Here is a 20,376-nt window from a genome sequence, read left to right as displayed (position 1 = left end):
AAGAAAAAAAAAAATTCATAACTTACCACTGACATTTCAAGGTCTCAACAACAACCAGTTTTATACTAGTGGCTCTAATTACTTATATGACAGTCGCTTCCACTTGTTAACCATTCAGTCTACAGCTAGTCAATGCTTTACTGTTGCCATACAGTAAAACTGGAAACGAACAGAAGAACTCATGCCCAACCTCAAAGACTTCACTGGTGTGAAAATCACATACAGTGGGGCAAAAAAGTATTTAGTCAGCCACCAATTGTGCAAGTTCTCCCACTTAAAAAGATGAGAGGGCTGTAATTTGCATCATAGGTATACCTCAACTATGAGAGAAAAAAATCCAGAAAATCTGATTTTTAAAGAATTTATTTATCAGATTATCTGATTTTTAAAGAATTTATTTGCAAATTATGGTGGAAAATAAGTATTTGGTCAATAACAAAAGTTCATCTCAATACTTTGTTATATACCCTTTGTTGGCAATGACAGAGGTCAAACGTTTTCTGTAAGTCTTCACAAGGTTTTCACATACTGTTGCTGGCATTTTGGCCCATTCCTCCATGCAGATCTCCTGTAGAGCAGTGATGTTTTGGGGCTGTCGCTGGGCAACACGGACTTTCCAACTCCCTCCAAAGATTTTCTATGGGGTTGAGATCTGGAGACTGGTAAGGCCACTCGAGGACCTTGAAATGCTTCTTACGAAGCCACTCCTTCGTTGCCCGGGCGGTGTGTTTGGGATCATTATCATGCTGAAAGACCCAGCCACGTTTCATCTTCAATGCCTTTGCTGATGGAGGAGGTTTTCACTCAAAATCTCACGATACATACCCCATTCATTCTTTCCTTTACACTGATCAGTCGTCCTGGTCCCCTTGCAGAAAAACAGCCCCAAAGCATGATGTTTCCACCCCCATGCTTCACAGTAGGTATGGTGTTCTTTGGATGCAACTCAGCATTCTTTCTCCTCCAAACACGACAAGTTTTTACCAAAAAGCCAAAACGTTTTTTGGTTCTGACCATATGACATTCTCCCAATCCTCTTCTGGATCATCCAAATGCTCTCTAGCAAACTTCAGAGGGGCCTGGACATGTACTGGCTTAAGCAGGGGGACACGTCTGGCACTGCAGGATTTGAGTCCCTGGCGGCGTAGTGTATTACTGATGGTAGCCTTGGTTACTTTGGTCCCAGCTCTCTGCAGGTCATTCATTAGGTCCCCTCGTGTGGTTCTGGGATTTTTGTTCACTGTTCTTGTGATCATTTTGACCCCACGGGGTGAGATCTTGCGTGGAGCCCCAGATCGAGGGAGATTATCAGTGGTCTTGTATGTCTTCCATTTTCTAATAATTGCTCCCACAGTTGATTTCTTCACACCAAGCTGCTTACCTATTGCAGATTCAGTCTTCGCAGCCTGGTGCAGGTCTACAATTTTGTTCTGGTGTCCTTTGACAGCTCTTTGGTCTTGGCCATAGTGGAATTTGGAGTGTGACTGTTTGAGGTTGTGGACAGGTGACTATTATACTGATAACGAGTTCAAACAGGTGCCATTAATACAGGTAACGAGTGGAGGACAGAGGAGCCTCTTAAAGAAGATGTTACAGGTCTGTGAGAGCCAGAAATCTTGCTTGTTTGTAGGTGACCAAATACTTATTTTACCGAGGAATTTACCAATTAATTCATTAAAAATCCTACAATGTGATTTCCTGGATTCTTTCCCCCCATTCGGTCTCTCATAGTTGAAGTGTACCTATGATGAAAATTACAGGCATCTCTCATCTTTTAAGTGGGAGAACTTGCACAATTGGTGGTTGACTAAATACTTTTTTGCCCCACTGTAACTGAAATAAGTTGATCATCCACTCCACCAGACCTTCTCATCCATGGATCGAACTTCAGTGACTCGAGCTACAAAGAAGTTTGACATCTCATCTTCCTGCCTCAAGAAGGACCTGACCCTTCTTTATTCTGCTGCTACTTTAATTTCTCTCCAGTTCACTGTGGGTGTGTTTCTGTTTTAGCTCTTATCTACTGCCTTTTTTTCCCCTTTTTTTAAGCATTCCTGCTGCACCATTTCTACAGCACTGCATTAATGTTTACTGAGCTTATGCATGTCACTGATGTACAATGACTTTCATCTCATTACTTTATATTGGTTTGTTCAGGGTCAGCCTAATAGCTTGGCTCTAGGACTTCAGTAATTTAGGTTAGAATAATATAGCCTAGGGTAAGTTCACAATTTTTAAGTTTTTATTAAAACAATAGTAAAGTGACCAAATGAACAATGAAATTGTTTTTTACTCACTGTAACCTTTTCTCCTATTCGACAGTTATCCAAAATACAAAAAAGTATTTAAAAGTTAATATGAGGCTTCACCTGTCTGAGTTAATCAAATAAAGTTGATATCTTCCACAGTTAGTCTTTTTAGTACAAAAGTCCCACTTTTGGTCTCAGTGGGATAGAGACAGTGAGACAGAGACAGTGTTTTCCTGTTCAGCTGCAGTGGAAGTATAGTTTAAAAAGAAGACCGTAACTTAAAATGACAGTAATTTTGAAAGATGTTGACTTTATTTGACTCATTTGGATGGCTGAATCTTCATTTGATCTTCAAATAAACTTTTTATTACATTTTTGGACTGAGGAACAAATGCATTTTCACTTACAGTGTAAGTGCATTATGAAAGGATCTCTTAATAGTCAGTATGAACAGGAGCATTGATTACAGCAAGAAGAAAGTGTCAATATTCATATGGATTCCTGCCTGTTTTAGGACAGACTTGAAAAAATATGAATTTATCCTTTAATTTTCTTGGGTAAGAATGATGTCTAGCCTCAACTTTCATTCCTTCTAAAGCCGAGCTATCATTTGTTTTCTTGTGATGCTGAATGTCTATAAATGCATGGAGAGCTTTTGCATGTATCACTGGTTGACTAACTATAAATTCCATTCACGGGTGATGACTGTTTGAGCTGGCAATAAGCTTTTCTGTGGTTGTTTTTATGTGTCACCATAGTTGATAGTGATTGCATATACAGGAAGTTGGCTGCTTGTTTTTGCACACAAAAACCTTTCTTTTTCTGGGTGTCATTTTTAAAATGTTAAATATAGAAGGGAAAAAAAACAAACATTAAGTATGCACAGTTGCTCTCTGCTCAAATTTCCCAGGCCCTCCCCCGGCTACCACCCCCAGTCACCTCACCTTGGGTCACTATTTTCTTTTGTGTTCCCTGTTTTATGTGCCCTGGCTCCACCCCTCCAAATACTTAGCAAACTGTTTCTGTCACTGCTGCACAGCTTGCAAACAATGTCCCACTGTCATTTGATCAAAGAGAAAAAATACAAATAATTGCTGGTCAGTCTGGTGCTGTAGGCTACTGGCAGACCTTTGGGCTTGGCCTCGCAATGCTTCCACTATTCCTTCAGCAAGTATGAGCCTCTGAAGGCTTCCCCCCCGTTAACTCTACACCCTTTCTGCTTGTACTCACACTGCACTGCTGTCACTGTCCTGCTGCCTGTGACCTGTTTTATAACATCACGCTACTGTAATCTTCCTTCCCGCTTCCTCTCACATACAGGCTTCACTGCACTACCGCATCCTCACCGCCGCGATCACTCTACACACCCCAGAACCTACTGCGACATCGTCAAACCTATCACCGCTGCGGTTGCCCCCCCGAGGCTGACCTGCGCCGACCTCCCGCCCAGGAACGTTGGGCAGCAGGCGCTCAGTCCCCAGCTCCGCAGGCTGGAGCAGCACCAGAGGCAGCTGCTGGAGCTGCAGCATCGCAGGGAGCAGCAGAGCAGACCGCTGGAGGAGGTGGAGCAGGAGAGGAAGAGGAGGGAGGAGGAGGAACAGAGGAGGAAGAAAGAGGAGGCTGAAGAGGAAATAAAGAGGAATAAAGAAGAGGAAGAGAGGAAGATGCGAGAGCAGGCGGAGGCAATGAAGAAGAAGAAGGAAGAAGAAGAAAAGCAGAGGAGAGACCTAGAGATGCAGCTGCAGCAGCAACAAGAGGAGCTGAAGCAAAGACAGCAAATTATGCAGTGGCAACAAGAGCTACAACAGTCTAATAAAGGTCAAACGGTGCTGCTGTCCCCTTCCTCTGGTCTCTGCACCATTTATGAAGCTCTGGAGAACAGTGATGAAGAGGCTGGTGGTGAAGACGAGGGGATAAAGGAGCTCAAGCCCATGAAAGAGAAGAAGGAGCCCAGGCAAGAGATAGGTCAGGAGATAGACGATAACTGTGAAAGGGTGACGTCAGATGTAGAGGAACATCAAGACTCTTCACCGTCCAACGAGACCCCCCCTCCTCACCCAGACTCCCCTCACACACCCAGCAATCTCTCCCAGGATGAAGACAGCTCCTCTCCTCCAGATTCTCCTGAGCGACCTCCACCCCTGGACCTGGATTGGGGGAAGAAGGTGGACATAGTGCAGCAGCTCATCAATCAGACCTTGCTGCTGAATGGAGACGGCTGCTCCTCCCTGCTGCTGCTGCCAGGGGGCGCAGGAGGCACGCTGAGCCCCCTGGAGAGCAGCCTGTGGCCCAGCCTGCTGCCTCCGCTCACACCTCCCTCTGCCACCGTCACCTCTGTCAGTAGTTTCTCCCCAGAAGCCACTGGGAGTGCCCCACAGGGAGAGTGGACAGTGGTGGAGCTGGAGACACATCACTGAGGGAGTCACACACATTAAATAACACATCTGTACACACGTACACACATTAATGACTAGAAGAAGCACACATACACATAATGTAGATATGAATGCAGAGCAGCTCACATTTACTGCCCTGTTTCTATATACAAATTGATATTTACTTTCAGAGAACAGCCACACAGACTGAAGTGAATATATGGGCGGAGCAGTGTGAAGAAGAAATGCAATAATCAAAAGAAATTCTTCCAATACTGATATACGTCACCACATCTGTTCAAGTACATTGTCTAACTGATGTGTATTACCGTCTGAAAGAGATTGTGATTGTAGTGTTATACAAAATACTTCAGTCCACAATGATATCAATAATATCAATTTCCTGCCCAGCCCTCTAAATAGACCCATAAACATGTGGTGCTGTAGATTCACCTATATGACAGATTTCTAACTTTACTGTATAAACAAGCACATACAACACACAATGCCTGATGGTGCTACAGGTTCCACTTTTTCTTTAAGTTTATTGAGCTGTTTCTCTGTTTAGTGATGCAAAAAGGTAAGAAGCTTTCTTGTCCTGAATTAGACTCTAAGGTAGCATCCACTGCCAGGTTATATACCGCCTACAACATGCTAAATAGAGTAAATGGTCAGGATTATCTAGAAGCTGAAGATGAGATTAAAGTTTACGGTTGCAGTCAGTTCTAAGGAAATACCAGTAAAGCAGGCCGACATTGTAACTTAAGAACAAGTCCTTAACCAGCACTTTAGAAATTCCCTTTTAATATCTCCTAAATTATTTGGATTTTTACAAAAAAAAAATTCTCCACAATGAAAACTGTTAAAAACTCAACACTGCCATTACAATTCTGGAGACATTCAATGTCATAAAAATTATATTTCTGAGCACCAAGCAAAATGTGTCAAATATGTTTGGTCCGAATTCTTTGATCAAATATTTACTGCCTTAAATCAGGAATCTATATGAAGGCAAAACTTTTATTTTGATACATTTTCTCAAAAGAAAAAAGGGTCAAAACATGCACATGTTTAAAACCAATAGTGTTACGCAGCTCTACTTCTTTATTGATTTATTTTTGTCATAAATTTGACCTTGAGGCCATTAAGTCTAAATGTATTAGAACCAAAATAATTATGCAAGTTTTGTTTGCGAAAAGCAGGTTGCTCAAAGCCTTCAAACATGAAAAGAAAATTCAGACAATGTATAACGTAGGTGTCCTCAATGATGGTTGTGTCCTTACCTCGGAGTCTCTTCTCAGGTCAAGAAAGTCCTGGGTCTCATCTCTGCCACCCAGAAACCAGAAGAGACAAACATAACATGACACCAAACTTAAACTCAGCACCTCTCTTACCTCACACCCTCAAACACAAAGTATATTACATTTCACCCTCCAAACTCAAACGCACACCAGAAGCTATATAACACAATCCCATGATACGTCACTGCTACTGACTAACAGGGTGGAACTTTTCTTCATGCCAAATCTCTGTGCCATGGGTGACCACATACATGCACGCACACAAACACGCCGATGGTGCCAAGGTAAACCGAAGGACATGGTTTGATTTTTTGTGTTCCTCACCTGTAGCTCCTTTTATTTGAGTCCATAACTGTTTGTACGTGTCGACGTGCGTCCTTTATCACCTTATTTTGATGTGAGAAAACACTGGAGATGTCTAGCTATTGAATAGTGAAGATCTTGATAAGGTTGCACTTTTTAAAGTTCTTAAGTTGCTCACACATGAAATTGGTCTCAATTCAAATTTGTTAATTATTGAGGTTTAGAAATGTTTTATGTTAGAGTTGGAAGAGAATCATCCCATTTGATCTCTGAGCTGTTTTGGATTTGTGATTTCTTGCCAAAGGTCAGTATGATATGTAAACGTTTGAAACACTGATGAGGTTTTAGTTTTATGTACATAATTGTGTGAACAGATGAGATTTCTTAGTGATTAAATACTGCTGAAGGTTAGTTTTTGCAGGAATGGTAGCCGTCACTGCTCTGTAGCACCACATTAACGGATTCATGGGTGTCGTGTTGCTGAGGTCCTCATGCTCACATTTTAGATGATGTCACTTCAGTCACACAGACTACAGATAGATGACTGCCTTTAAGTTCACAGTGACTGGTCCATGACTAACTCTGGGTTTTACCCGATACTGCTGTGAAGGTCAGGGGTCACCTTATTGTGTGATATGAGAATAAGGAGGATTATTAAAAGGGAGGCAAAGCGGAATATCAGGATCTAATGGGTTTTTTACTGTGTAGTATTGTTGAAACTGTGATGAGCTGCAGTACGAAAGTGTGTGTGAGTGTCTGTCTCGCTGGTTTTAAGTGTTCATATCTGTGGATGTTGGCCTGTTGTGTGGATAAGGTGCGTTTGTCAGTCAGTGTTATTTAAGGCTGTCATTTCAAGCTTCACTTTATGATGTCACAGGTCTGAAGACAAAGGGAGTCTTTTAGGCCAAATTTGGTGATTTCTCACACCTCTTATATCTAACTTTTTTTTAACTCTTTTTTTTTTTTTAAAGAAGAAAAAAAAGGCAATAGACGTGTATTTCCTCTCATGTCCATTTGTGTCTAACAAACTGAATTAAAAGCAGAAACTGAGGAGCTTAACTGATACTTGCGACAGACATCGGATTTTTCACACTACTGATCCAGCAGGGAAAAAATTCCCTTCACCCTTATTGGCGAGTTTGTCAACTGTCTTATCAAAGCCTCTGTGTAGCAGGTGTTGATGCAGATATGTTTGCATTCCCGTACCTTCAGGCATGACACATAACGCTCACTGCATTTTTGACAAAGCTGGACTTTTAAAACTTGCTCTCTTAAACATCGTGTCTAGTGTTTTTGTAAGCATTTCTGTTTATATTGTTTAAGAAGACTGCTCACTGTAATGAAGGGAAACCCCACTTACATTTTGTACTTTAGAGATTTTAGAAGTATAGTAGACCTTTAAGAGTCATATATACATTTTTATTGCAATAGAGAATGAAGGATGTTGGGTGTAAATGGTAGATATTATTCTTTCGTTGTTAGTAAATTGCCTTTCTTAATGTCCACTCAACAGAGCCAATGGGCTGAATGGTTACAAGGTCAACCTGAACACAGTAGGCTGAGTGAACATATTTAATTTGTTATTTAGGCTCAAAATGGTTTAATAATCTTTCGCTTTGGATTTTAATTTATTGAGAATGAACTGAGGCCTGTGAGCTCTAATTTAAATGGTTTGATGAACCCGTTAAAATGAAGTAAAATTGGGTGTTCTGCCCAAATCATGGCAGCTTGTTATAAAGTTTTTCTTGTTTTCTTTAACTTTCTGGAAAGACAGAAATCTGTGATTGTGTGTAATTATTCAAATGCAATGTTTCATGTAAATAAAATGTTTGTTTTTTTAATAATGCTTGTTGACTTCTTTACAACAGAAACAAATCTTAAATATGGAAACTTATAAAATTGTAAAAATACTGGCAAACTCTTATTAAACCTTATAAAATGTACAACATCAAACACAGTTAGATAGTAATATTTGGCACACACAAAGTGACAACGTGTGCAGCAAACATCACAGTGAACAACATAACATTATTTTTTACAAAACTTTACTGACAATACAACTGTATTTTAGAAAATATCGACACTGGTCAGAGTTTAAAGTTCTGAGAAACACCCAGTTTGAACCAGCAGGTCATGAAAGCAGTAAGTCACTCTGGCTGGAAGTGTCATATCTTTAAAGTAACGTGTGTGTTTTTTGATTATCGCTTGTGTGTTCTTCATCCTAAGTGCCAGACACATTTGAAACCAGATGTTTAACCATACAACATATGTTTACAATCTTCATATCAACTTGACACATTTTCTCAAAATATTGGACCCAACTTGAGAGTCCAGACCATTTTTCATCATGCTCTGTATCCTTCTAAGAACTTTTAAACCCTGAAATGAACTGTATGTACAAACACATGTTCTCCTGCAGGGTGTAGCATCACTCTGCTGTCTGCCATGACATCAGCAGCTGCTGCAGTAAGTCTGTCGCGCAGCAGCAGGACGGCTCATCGCTGCCCAGAAACAACACCCTGTGGTAGTTGGCCTGAGGAACCTCACACGTGATCCTGAAACAAACACACGCAAACACACTGATAAAAGTGAGTGGTTGAGTAGTGTTAGGCTTTTTAACACTTAGACATCATCATTTGCAGTCATGTCACTCTCCAGAGAGCGCTAGGCATAGAAAAATATTTTTAACAAAGATGTACAGAGAAATGAGTGTAGAGATGAAAATAAGCATACCAGTCATAGATATCCTCTGTGTCTGGGTCAGGCTTCACCTGCACCCACTGACCAATGGACCACGTCCTCACAATGTGGCAATTCCTGTTAGCATCTGCGCATATGTTGGGAATTTCTTCGTAGCACAGGAAGTAACTGAAAGGGGTACAAACACAGCAGTGAGACCAGGAGCCACATGCATAAACAATACATATGCACATAAACCCTGCATACACCATTTCCTGAACCATAACTGGTATTCATAGGGTGATGCAAACCTCAAACACTCTTCAGACCAGCCGTAGGGTTTTTTTTTTAAGTGATCTGAGGGTGATGTGACGAGGTGACGATAAAATATGAGGCTATAGATGTAATCTTTGAGTAAACTGGTGCATTTAGAGTTTTGTAAAATGCTAATCAAAAGCTCATTTATTAAGGTAACACTAATTACTTTTGAGTAGTTTTTTCTGACTTTTTCTCTTTATCTTTTGTTGTGACACACCTTGTAAGGTCACTTTAGATATGAGCCCTACAAACTAATCATTAATTACATTTCTGACATATGACTGCTGATGATGGTTTGAAGTCCATGTAATGATTCAACAATATGGACGCTATAAAAACAAAGCACAAATCTGTCCAACAGCACTTTTTATTTCCAGTTTGTTCCATTGACAGGTGTACAGACAGGTGGAGCAGGCATCATGTTGATATGAAAACAGCTGGTTCAGGACGTCTTCGTCCTTTTATGACTAATTGTGGGAGTGGAAACAAGGCTTGTGCCTAGTTTGACAATGATTGAGATGTATAAAACTGAACCCTGTGTACACACAGCTTTATAAATCTGATGAAAACAGTGTATGGATATTTCTCACTTTGTGAATACACACAGTTCTACACAGTTTTATGCATGTGGCCCCTGATGTTGAGGATGTGAGCAGTAGAGCTAATTGACTGAGAAGGTGGAGATATCCAGACTCACTACTCTGTGTCTCCGACTGCTTCTCCCTCTCTCTCCTCGTTCTCTCCACACTGCTCTTCATCTGTCTGCTGCTTGTCTTGGAGTTTCTCCACGTTCCAGCGCATGCGTTTGTACAGTCCAGTGTTGACCTGGGCCAGGTACGGCGTCGGCTTACAGTAGCGGAACGTGGTCAGCCTCAGTCGGCCGAGCTGACTCCGACCAATGCAGAAGTGAGAAATGCTGGGAAACAGACAGTAGGACAAATATGGAGAAACTGGATTGATTGAATAATTAGATTGTTATAGCAGGAAAAGTCAGATGTTTCAGGAAGTGGAAAGAAAAGAAGAAAATATTGAAAGTTGAAGACAGAAAATTGATATTAAATGTATGCTGCTGACAATTTCAAAAATGTGTGTGCATGTGTGTGTGTACCTGTTAGGTTCGGTCTCATCCAAACAGAGGAGATTGTAGCTGGCATAGGTCAACACCAGCTGCTCCAGACTGTCACACAGCTGCTGAGAGAGGTCGAACAGCTGCACATGCTACACAAACACACACAGTGTAGCTGTTAAAAGTCAACTTGTAGCAGTTAAACCACCATGTTTTCACAATCAACACAAATGAGCATCTCATTCAGTGACAGTTAGACAACTTAAAATAAACAACTGACCGCATCACACAATCAAATTCACTTCCTGTGTCTGTCAAGTACATTGTACTGGAGATTTATTGTTAAAGCAATGAACCAAAACACAGTTTCTCAATACCTAGAATGCAATACTACAACTTTAAAGAGACATTGGGAGACTTTGTTTTCAGTGAAATGTGGGCATTATTAGTAAAATAATATTTTAGAAATGTTGCTAGCAAGAAAACAAAAATAAAATATGGGATATGTCTATATTATCATAGATAAGTCATAGTTTGAATCTGAGGAAGTCCATTAAAATATAACAAATCGAGAGTCAATCTCTGAGAAAGCACAACATTTTTTTGTGTTATCTAAATCCACTGGCTACTGAAAATTCACTCATAATTAATCACAACAAAACTATCATATACAAGATCTTTCAGGAATACCTAGAGCTTTACATTAAGTCACTTTTTAATATTTTTAGAAAATTTAAAAGTGTTACACCAAAGCCTGGGAATGATTTATTTAAAGCACTCATTTAAAAACCTCATGACATAAAAGCTGCTTATTGAGTTGCTTAATTACTCACTTAGAACTGAAACAGACTGTTCTGAATGCAACTCATATTGCCTGCAGCTAGTTTATGCATATGTATGTTTCCTCATGTACGTCTAGTGGTGACAAGCCAGCAGTGTTGGGTTATTTTCCCCAGATTTTGAGATTCTGCTACTACACTTATTCAATAGAGGTTACAGGAATTTTGTGTGGGGTGAAGGAGCATTGATAAATTAATATATTTAATTTAATATATTCAGATGCAACATCTCTGTCGCATAATCCACAGAACTCACTGTCAACAGATTTTTAAAAATAGAAAATAGTTTTAATCTTAGTTTCAAAACCTGACCAAATAAGACCAAAACTGTTAGCTTGGCTACATGCCATGATAAATAACAAAAATGTGTATTTTAGTCATTTGGGTGAACGAACCATCAAAAATTGTACCTTTGGGTAGATGTCAAAGGGCAGTGGGGGAATGGTTCTCCGAGCTGATTCCAGCTGGTTAAAGTAACACTGACAGGTGTGCAGGAAACTTGGGACGGCAGCAGCGAGAGCCCCTCTGTCTCGATGACCCAGCCTCCCAGAAATCACAAAAGAAAATCTTAAAAAAGAGGACAACCCAGGTGAAATCAGTGCACTGTGTCAAGCCAACAACCCTACCCATTGACAAGACAGTTGTTCAAGTCATCAACTTCACTCATGAGCAACTGGAACTGCTGCTGCATGGGCTGCAGGCTCCTCTCCATCAGTCTGACCTCCAGGCAGCTGCGGTCCTCACAGTCACAGCTGCAGGCCACCTCATCACCACACCATGGCGCCAGAGCAACGCCAGCCAACAATGCTAGTGGCTCCTCCACCTCTGGGAGATAAGATAGTAATATTTGGACTACCAGGAGCCCCCAACTAAAAGGGCTCCAAACAGCTATAGATGTATTAATTATATTACTATTTAACTCATTATACACTGAAATAACTTAAAAACCAATAACCAAAATAACCCCCAACCATTTAAAAAAAATGCAACGGTATATTTCCACTCCTACTTCATTGCACCACTACATTTACCTGATAGATAAATGTTACTGGGCTTCATTTGTATGTTACTTTGCTCTTTTGTGCCTTTGCTCAACTCAGTTTGTTTGCTTTTGTCGCCTTGCCTTGTATGTATTGCCAGTGTATGAAATGTGTTATACAAATAAAGAAAAAATCCCTCCAAATGTATGTTGAACCTATTTAACCTAAATTATTCTCTGGGTATATCATGGCCATTTCGGCTGTTTGACTCGAATAAAGTATATGGAATAAATTGAGCAACATGCATGTCTATAAATTACACATGCATGTTTTGGTAAGTTGTAATAAGACATGTTAATGAACCTTCGTGCCCGATGTTTGGAGGGCTTCCCGGGTTAAGTGACTCTCTCTCAGCGCCCGCGTCCTCCTGCAGCACCGGGTGTCCTGGCGGTGAGTCTGCGGTGAGCTGGACCTCAACTTGAACTTCAGTATCTGCCATGCCTTCTGTTTAAATACATTTTTTTGGTGAAGATTTGTTGCGGGAGAAAACGCCTACTTCAAGGGTTACTTTGGACCTGCCTTTAACTGTTAATGTCTTGCTTATTAACGTCAATGTTAGCCTGTTAGCATAACACCAAAAACCTTTACAAAGAGACAACTGCTACCATGGCTAATAACTGAATATATCTACAAGACAATTAAATGTTTTAACCACTCATCAGCCTCTTGATTACAGTGGTTATTTATCAAGTTAACGCTAATAGCTTTATTGTTAGCTGGTGGCAGTAGACTAAAACTACGTACTTTCTTTTCGTCGTCAATGGTCCGGCAATTTTTTCCTAGGATGGCGAAGTACCGACCAGCCCTACTCTGCATCTGATTGGCTATTACTCGCTGCCCTCGTTGGTTGTATTGGTTGGGTTAGGTCATCAGAGGCAGAGCATGGCCGTTCATGATTATCGCCAACCTAGGGAAAAAATATCGCCAATGGTCCCTGTGACGGTTTCTGCTGTGAAAAGGTCAAAGGTCGCAGCTTGTTTGAAGTTTTTACTCACCACAAAAAGAACATACATGTTGTACTAAAATAGCAACAAAAATCCCGCCAAAAAAACAATGTTAGCAGGGAAAAAAAGGATAACTTTATTAATAAATTACAACAATGATGTACGTTGGGCCTGAGCTTGCTCTTAACACTATGTACTTTAACACCTGCCATGTACACCTTACAAGAATACATTTGAAGAAGAATGTATGTCTTAAACATTTGTCTGGTCACCACATCCAAAATCATTCTCAACACTGGACACAGATTGGATCAATATGTGTGGATTAATGTCATGTGACTCATATCCTCCCTAACATGAGTCATACTCCTTGCTGACTGTAAATGACAGAGCGTTTTTTTATATTTCATTTTCAGCTTTGATTTTCATTTTGGAGCGTCAGGGGTTGCTCACTGCTTCCTTCTTATCTTTCTGCCAGCAAATTTTCATCATGCAAATTAGTTATGCAAATGTGGTCCAGTTCAATTTCTCTATCAAATGTAAAAAAGACACCCACTCGCACCACCATAGCATCACCTAACCCTCTAATGAGTTTTTCTCTCTATGACACTCTTCTTTTATTTCTCTCCCCTACACAACAACACACACACACACACACACACACACACACACACACACACACACACACTTATATCAGACCATGGTCACTTGTGAGGACATTATGCAGACTTACATAGACTCATGGAAATTTACCCTAACCATCACCACTACTTGCCTAACACCAACCTAACCTGAACCACTGATCCAAAAATCAGCCTTTTCAAGTCCAATGGGATGGCTTGTCCAATTGGGGACAAAAGCCTTGTCCCCAATTGGACAAACCATTCCCAGTTACACAACTGGTCTGAATTGTGTCCCCAAAAGTAGCTTATGACAGAGCAGTGTTACAGCTTCTGTTGAATGAGATCCATTTCAGTTGTGCTGTGGAGGACGGGCATACAGCTGTTCATCTTATAACCTGTAGACAAAAATAGTCATGTAGGAGATTTTAAGACTTGAAACTTGGACTTGAGCCAGGGGTTAACCCAGTTTCAGTTGTTTACTCAGCTCTGCTCTGTACCTGTACCTTTTACAACAGGGAATTCTTTAGGAAAATTACCACATAATCGCAGCATCCCTCGTTCGAATCCGGCCAGGGACCTATGCTGCAAGTCATTCCCCTCTCTCTCTCTGTCTCTTGTCAGCTTCTCTGCCAGATACCGTCTGAATAAAGGCATAAAAGCCCAAAAATAAATCAAAAACAAAAACAAAACAGCATGCTATGATTATGCTCTCAAAATTAAATAGCAATGGGATGATGTAGAAGTCAGCATTTGGAATGCAACAATGACTTTTAAAAACGTTTTATTTATTTATTTATTATTATTTAGAATATGCTGCATTACTGTAATAAAGTGAGTCTGAATTCATCTTTTTATTTTTACAAGGCAAAATGACGAGTGTGACTGAACATCAGTGCATCAGTTCACTGTTTCTGTTCTGTATACACCACAAAGTTTGTTCAAGAAGTTAATTGAAGCTTGTGTTAGTATAAGGTTGGTGTATTTTGGAGAATGAGTGTGTGATTTAGTGTTTTGCATTTTGCATGTCAGGAAAGCATTTTGTGTTTCAAAGTAAAATAATTTAGCAGCAGAACAGAAAATATTCACACTGGGCATTTTACACAAATATGTATAAGCCATCTATTTAGCTATTTTTGTGATTATTGTTGTGTTATAATAAGCTCATTGTGTTGTTTTCTATGATCCTTTTAACTCATGTAAGGTGTTTTTGAATACCTTGAAACGTTTTCTATAAATAACATTATTATCATTATCATCATTATTATTATTTGTAGTAGTAGTAGTAGTAGTAGTAGTAGTAGTAGTAGTAGTACTATTATGGCGCTTTCCCACTACACAGTTCCAGCACGACTCGACTACTTAGTAGTAGTAGGCAAGCTAGTAGTAGTAGCTAGTAGTACCCCAACCGTTCGAGGCAGATGATCGGCCACTTAGAGCCCGGTTCGGCCGGAGGTTTCTTCCTAAGGGGAGTTTTTCCTTGCCACTGTCGCCAAGTGCTTGCTCATGTGGGAATGTTGGGTCTCTTTAATTTAAATTTAACGAGTACAGTCTAGACCTGCTCTATTTGTAAAGTGCCTTGAGATGACTTTTGTTGTGAGTCGGCGCTATTTAAATAAATAAAGATAAAGAAGATAAAGATAGTAGTAGTAGTAGTAGTATCTCAAATGTATTTCTGAAGGCAATGGGTTTAAATAGCCATCAGTGACACGTGTAGAGATTATTACTTGGCACGTTCAACAGTTGCCTCATTAGGAACAGTGCTAGTGAATGGTCACGTGCTACATCCGGGCGCGTCCCTGCCGCCTAGCCCTGACTGGACCAATGAATGCCCGGGCGGCATTGCTGGAGCGTCGGGAGCGCGCTTTGGTTTTAGTGTACAACTAGTGTGTATGTGTGTGTGTCCCTGCTGTGTGAATATGATGAGATGCTGTGTGTGGCAGTCCCGTGTACCACCGCGAACAGGACCGACGTGCATGTAGTTTGCTGGGTGGAGACTTCAGCGGGATATTTAATGTGTTTCACGGCCAGACTCGGTGTCTTTTGTCCGCTGGGTTTGACTGTATGAGCGGCTTGTGGAGGACTGACAGGCGGCTCTTTTTGTGAGTGTGTGTGTGGCATGCGATAACAGACAAGAGACTGAGGCGTGTTCATGTTTCACGGATGTTACCGGGAGGAAAAGAAGAGAAGAAGTGGATTCTTTCTTTGGTTTTATGCCCTCTGTGGATGTGACTTTATGAGCAGGACACGACGGAGAGCCGCTGCTGCTGGCGGGGTTTAAGGGGTCCTTGCTAGCTGTTGAATGGCACTAGGTTTTTTTGGATGCTCTTTTTTAAATGGCGTGTCTTTAATTGTGTTTTTTAAAAAGCGTGAACGCATTTTTATCAGTGTGAAGTGAAGGCTATCGTCGGTGAAACACGCTGAAAGGCACAGGGAGGTTCAGCTCAGGCGCGGCCAGGCAAGCCAACAATGCGGATTACCTCTTGACTGTTTTGCCTTTGTGTCAATAGACTTGTTTGTGTAAAGTTGAGACAACACTCACAGGACGAACAGCCCGGAGACATTCTTCAATTATCAGTGTGTTTTATTGGCTCAAGAGGACCAACAGTACGTTGATTAACCCCCACATGTGCAGGGGTTGTCTGTGAAACTGCACTGGCTGAAAACAGAGCAACAGGGACAATAACGATGGCCAACGACTCTATTCAAGTAAGTCAGTCATGTTGGATGTCTTACACTCTGCACGCATTGTCTGATTTAACTTGTCTTTATCTGCTATGCACCAATTTGTCTTGGCACGGTGTGATGGGTGGTCCTCTTTCTAGTGCTAAGTAATCCCCAAGCCCAAACACCCTCTTCAAATAACACTTAAAAACATAATTACCTACTTTTTTTGCTCTCATTGCATGGCCTTGGTTGTGTTTCCTCCTCAGATATGATTAGAAAGACTCCAGCAAACACCAAAATAAGAAAACAATAAAAAAATTCAGCTATACTTTTATGTATAGCTGTATTTTTTTTATAACAGGTTTGAATTGAAATCTAACGCTCTAAAATAAAATAAAATTACTGTGTGGCAGGGATGTGACTTTAGTGTAAAGATTGAAATCTATTAAGAAATGCACAATGGTGCTTTTCTTTACAGGGCTGCCTTTTAAGTGGGTAAAATATTCTTGATTTTCTCAGGGCCTCCCTAATGGCTTCTCAGAGATTTTTGGTGGCCCCCAGGACCCCACTGTTAGGAACCACCAACCACTCACTTGAATTGGAATAGGATAGTTTGTATCCTGTTAATAATGTATGATGAGACACTTCTGGTTTTGTGCAGAGAGCTCCAGCAGAGCTCAGTCACCTTGGTGTTGTACTGTATTGTATCTAGTGTGATGTGGGCCTTACAATGAGTTCAAGCCCTCGAAATGTTGTGTGTGTGTTATTGTGGAGATGCAAGGAGGCACAATAGTGGTGTTTGTTATAAAACAACATACATCATACACCATTCCTATTTCCCATTAGTCATTACTCACCCATGAGAGCATTAGTAAGCAGGAAGACTGCTTACTGTGCATGTTACAGGCAATAGTTGTGTGCTGAAGTAAAACACCCACAATTTCCTGATGTAGCATGTAGACAATAGGCTAATTGATCTTAGCTTTGCTGTTAAAAGTTACATGCCATTGTTAAGTAAAGAATCTACTTAACATTTACTTTGAATACACACCACTGAACTTAAGGAGCTATTGTTCCAGTGTAGCTTTACATTTACATCTAAGCAACTGACACATATCAGCTGACATGCAAGTGTGGAGTTGTATAGAGCTCAGAGGTACAGGTGCTGGTGTTTTCATGCAGGTGACTTTGCAGTCATACTCTCTTGTTTTTTGCAATTAAGGAACTCTTGTGTCGCCCAATTAAGATGGAATTGTGACCAGTCAAACCGAAGACAAGTTAACATTGTTAACCACTCACACTTTGAACATTAGAAGTAGTCAAGTGAGGAACAGGTGCACATGAAAATGCAGAAGTGGAACAATAGTCTTGATAACTACAGCATGGAGTCAGCCAGCTGACTAAGAATATGTCGATTTAAAAGTGGCTGTTTGCATAATAGTTGGTTGAAAATGTCACATTTATGACAGTGTTCCTGTTATGGTGTGTGTGTGTGATGAATCCTTGACATCATAAAGTGCTGACTAAATACCCAACTGGTTGTGTTTACCTACTTATCTTCCATCAACTGTTTCACCCATATTTGCCCTTTTCCCCCATTTTGCATCATAAAGGCCCATGGCCAGCTGTTCGTTCATTTCTGTTTTGGTTCAGGCACATTGAGAGAGCTTTTATGTATTTTGGGGTTTGTCTGCTGACACAGCTCCTCACAATGTGTAGTCTACCTGCTTCCTGCTATTCTGTTTTATGTCACTGTTAATTTTTGGGCTTTTTTCGTTGGGTGTAAGTAAGTCTGTTGGTCGGACCAAACAGGCATTTTGAAGACATCTTGAGCTTCAGGACATTGGGATGGACATTTATTACTATATTCTGAAATTTTATATACAAAACAACTTATCAGTTAATAAGGAAAATAAACATCAGACTAATATCTGACATGATCATTACTAGTAGTCCTACTACATCTATCTTTGACTTGTCACTGTATGCATGTTGCCTAATGGCTACATTCACTGTTCTTTTATAATTATTTTCCTCTTTCATTTGCATGAGGAAGTCATGAATCTTCACATGTGTCGGTAGTAAAATGAGCCACAGTCTGTGTTTAACTCTGCTGCTGAAGTGCAGCATGTTATCTGCCTGCTTTTATAAGCTTTGTGACGGGTTAGTTTGCCACTTCAACCAGGCCTAATTCTAGCTTTGGTGCCTTGATGTCCCCAGGCTAGACACTTTAAGTTATTTAGCAGATGAAATAGTGCCATTACACCCCCTCTGTGTCAGAAAGCCACATATGGGAAACAACCTGTGTTGGATAATCGGTGCCAAACAGATACAGCTTAACTTGGCTCTGCCTCATCAGTCGGTCTGCTCCACTGCCCGGTTTGGTAGGTAACGTAATTGATTGAGAGTTGTATATCTGATTCAAACACTTGATGAGGCTGGAGCTTGATAAAGTTAATCTGCCTACAGCATGAAGCCAGCTGACTTTGCTGCATGACCAAATGTATCACTGGTGATGTCCTTTTACTAAAAAGATAAACGGTAGCGCTGAGAGCTAGACAGCTTTGACGTTTATTTGTTTTTCCACATGGGGTGCTGTTTCCGTTTGTTTGCCACGCCCTTAGGAGGCTCTTGGACAATAGAGAAGTGTGGTCAACTAGATGAGTACACCCAGTAGAGTACAGATTTCTGTCAGGTGTGTAGAGTCAAGATGGCGGCGAAGTTTAGTAGATCATAACATATCAGGTATGGGTTTAATCTGCAGGTACTACACTTAAAACTTTTCTATGGATGTCCATAAGAAAGGCCAAAATATTGCCTGGAACAGACAAGGAAAGGCCTGTTTTTAGCCTAGCCAATTGCCAGAAACCTTGTCATTACGCTTATCTTAAAATGGCAAGGACTGCTGAAAAGACAAAAATCAAATTATAAATCATATAATCACAGCAACTATGAGATGTTTTTGAGAATGCAGGTATACATTTTGAGCAAAAAATATTAGGCTGATTTGTTCAGTAGTATGTGAGATTAGCTGCAGACAGATACATACACATCATCCCCTCTAGGCTTATGCCTGGCGGAGATAATAAAGAAGGAAAACAGAGGGGAAGATGGAGATGGACTTCTTTTGATCTTTGTCATAAAGACCAAAAGAAGAGAAGGCGCTATCAGTGGCTGTTGGGTTGAGAACACTGGATACCATTATCTCCCGTCACAGGACCTTTTTGTACTAGGGCAAATAATTAGTAATTTTGCTACACTTTGAGTTAAGATGATGACGTAGTTTTGTTTTTAGCCTAAGAATATTTTTTAAAGTGTCAGGTCTTGCCCTGAGACCCAGATTCAACAGGTGGTCGTTGGGGAGACCCACCTGAATATTTTGTGTCCTGCACCATAGTCACAATCCAGACTACAGTTCTTCATTGATACTTTGAAAAACTGAAAGACTGTTGACCCAATATGAAGCAGAGTTGCCCTAACCCTAACTAACATTTGTTTTCATTATTGATTTAATGCGTCCATTATCTTCTCTAATCTAATCAATTAGTTGTTTGGTCCATTAAATGTCAGAAAACAGTCAATCAAAGCCCATTAATCAGCTATCTGAATATTTGGTGATTCATTTAATAATTGGCAACTAATGGATTAATCAACTAATCTTTGCATCTCTTATATTAAGGTAGGTGTGGGGAGAGTCCACAATAGTTTAACTAGCGGTAATATCAGGAACATCTGCAATATCCAAATCTGTTACAGTTTCAAGCAGAGCCTGTAAAAATGAGATTTTTCAGTACAACTATTACTAAAATATGATTTTTTCCCCCCAGTCAATTCATAAGGTTCCATTATTCTACATGTGAGGCACGCAGTGAAACTATACACTCTTCCCATGGTCTGCCATTTGTTTTCCCCCACAGGAAGGCAATATTAAACAACCCCAACAGAAGTCTGAACACAACTGCGTCACACTTCCTC

The 20,376-nt window shown here is 40.5% G+C and overlaps 3 protein-coding genes across 3 annotated transcripts in view; 2 read left to right on the top strand and 1 right to left on the bottom strand.

The window, feature by feature from the left end:
- The window catches only part of prr36a (proline rich 36a), a 36,609-nt gene extending 28,572 nt beyond the window's left edge, over positions 1-8,037 (top strand). Inside the window, exon 6 of the mRNA XM_062428164.1 lies at positions 3,570-8,037. Coding sequence (XP_062284148.1) covers positions 3,570-4,666 — 1,097 coding nt within the window. The 3' untranslated portion in view covers positions 4,667-8,037. The remainder of the gene's footprint in view (positions 1-3,569) is intronic.
- Positions 8,038-8,656: 619 nt separating this feature from the next.
- Positions 8,657-12,609, bottom strand: c2h19orf67 (chromosome 2 C19orf67 homolog). Its single transcript, XM_062425570.1, has 7 exons — positions 12,474-12,609; positions 11,757-11,955; positions 11,541-11,673; positions 10,334-10,443; positions 9,923-10,141; positions 8,962-9,096; positions 8,657-8,783 (listed from the first exon to the last, which is right to left on the bottom strand). Exons 1-7 carry the CDS (start codon positions 12,607-12,609, stop codon positions 8,657-8,659), a joined length of 1,059 nt encoding a protein of 352 aa, XP_062281554.1.
- Positions 12,610-15,825: 3,216 nt separating this feature from the next.
- Positions 15,826-20,376, top strand: part of pkn1a (protein kinase N1a) — a 49,061-nt gene continuing 44,510 nt past the window's right edge. The window contains exon 1 of the mRNA XM_062428144.1: positions 15,826-16,443. Coding sequence (XP_062284128.1) covers positions 16,423-16,443 — 21 coding nt within the window. The 5' untranslated portion in view covers positions 15,826-16,422. The remainder of the gene's footprint in view (positions 16,444-20,376) is intronic.

The sequence above is a fragment of the Scomber scombrus genome, chromosome 2 (genome assembly GCF_963691925.1).
Source record: "Scomber scombrus chromosome 2, fScoSco1.1, whole genome shotgun sequence".
Lineage (NCBI taxonomy): Eukaryota > Metazoa > Chordata > Actinopteri > Scombriformes > Scombridae > Scomber > Scomber scombrus.
This window is presented reverse-complemented; position numbering and strand designations above follow the sequence as displayed.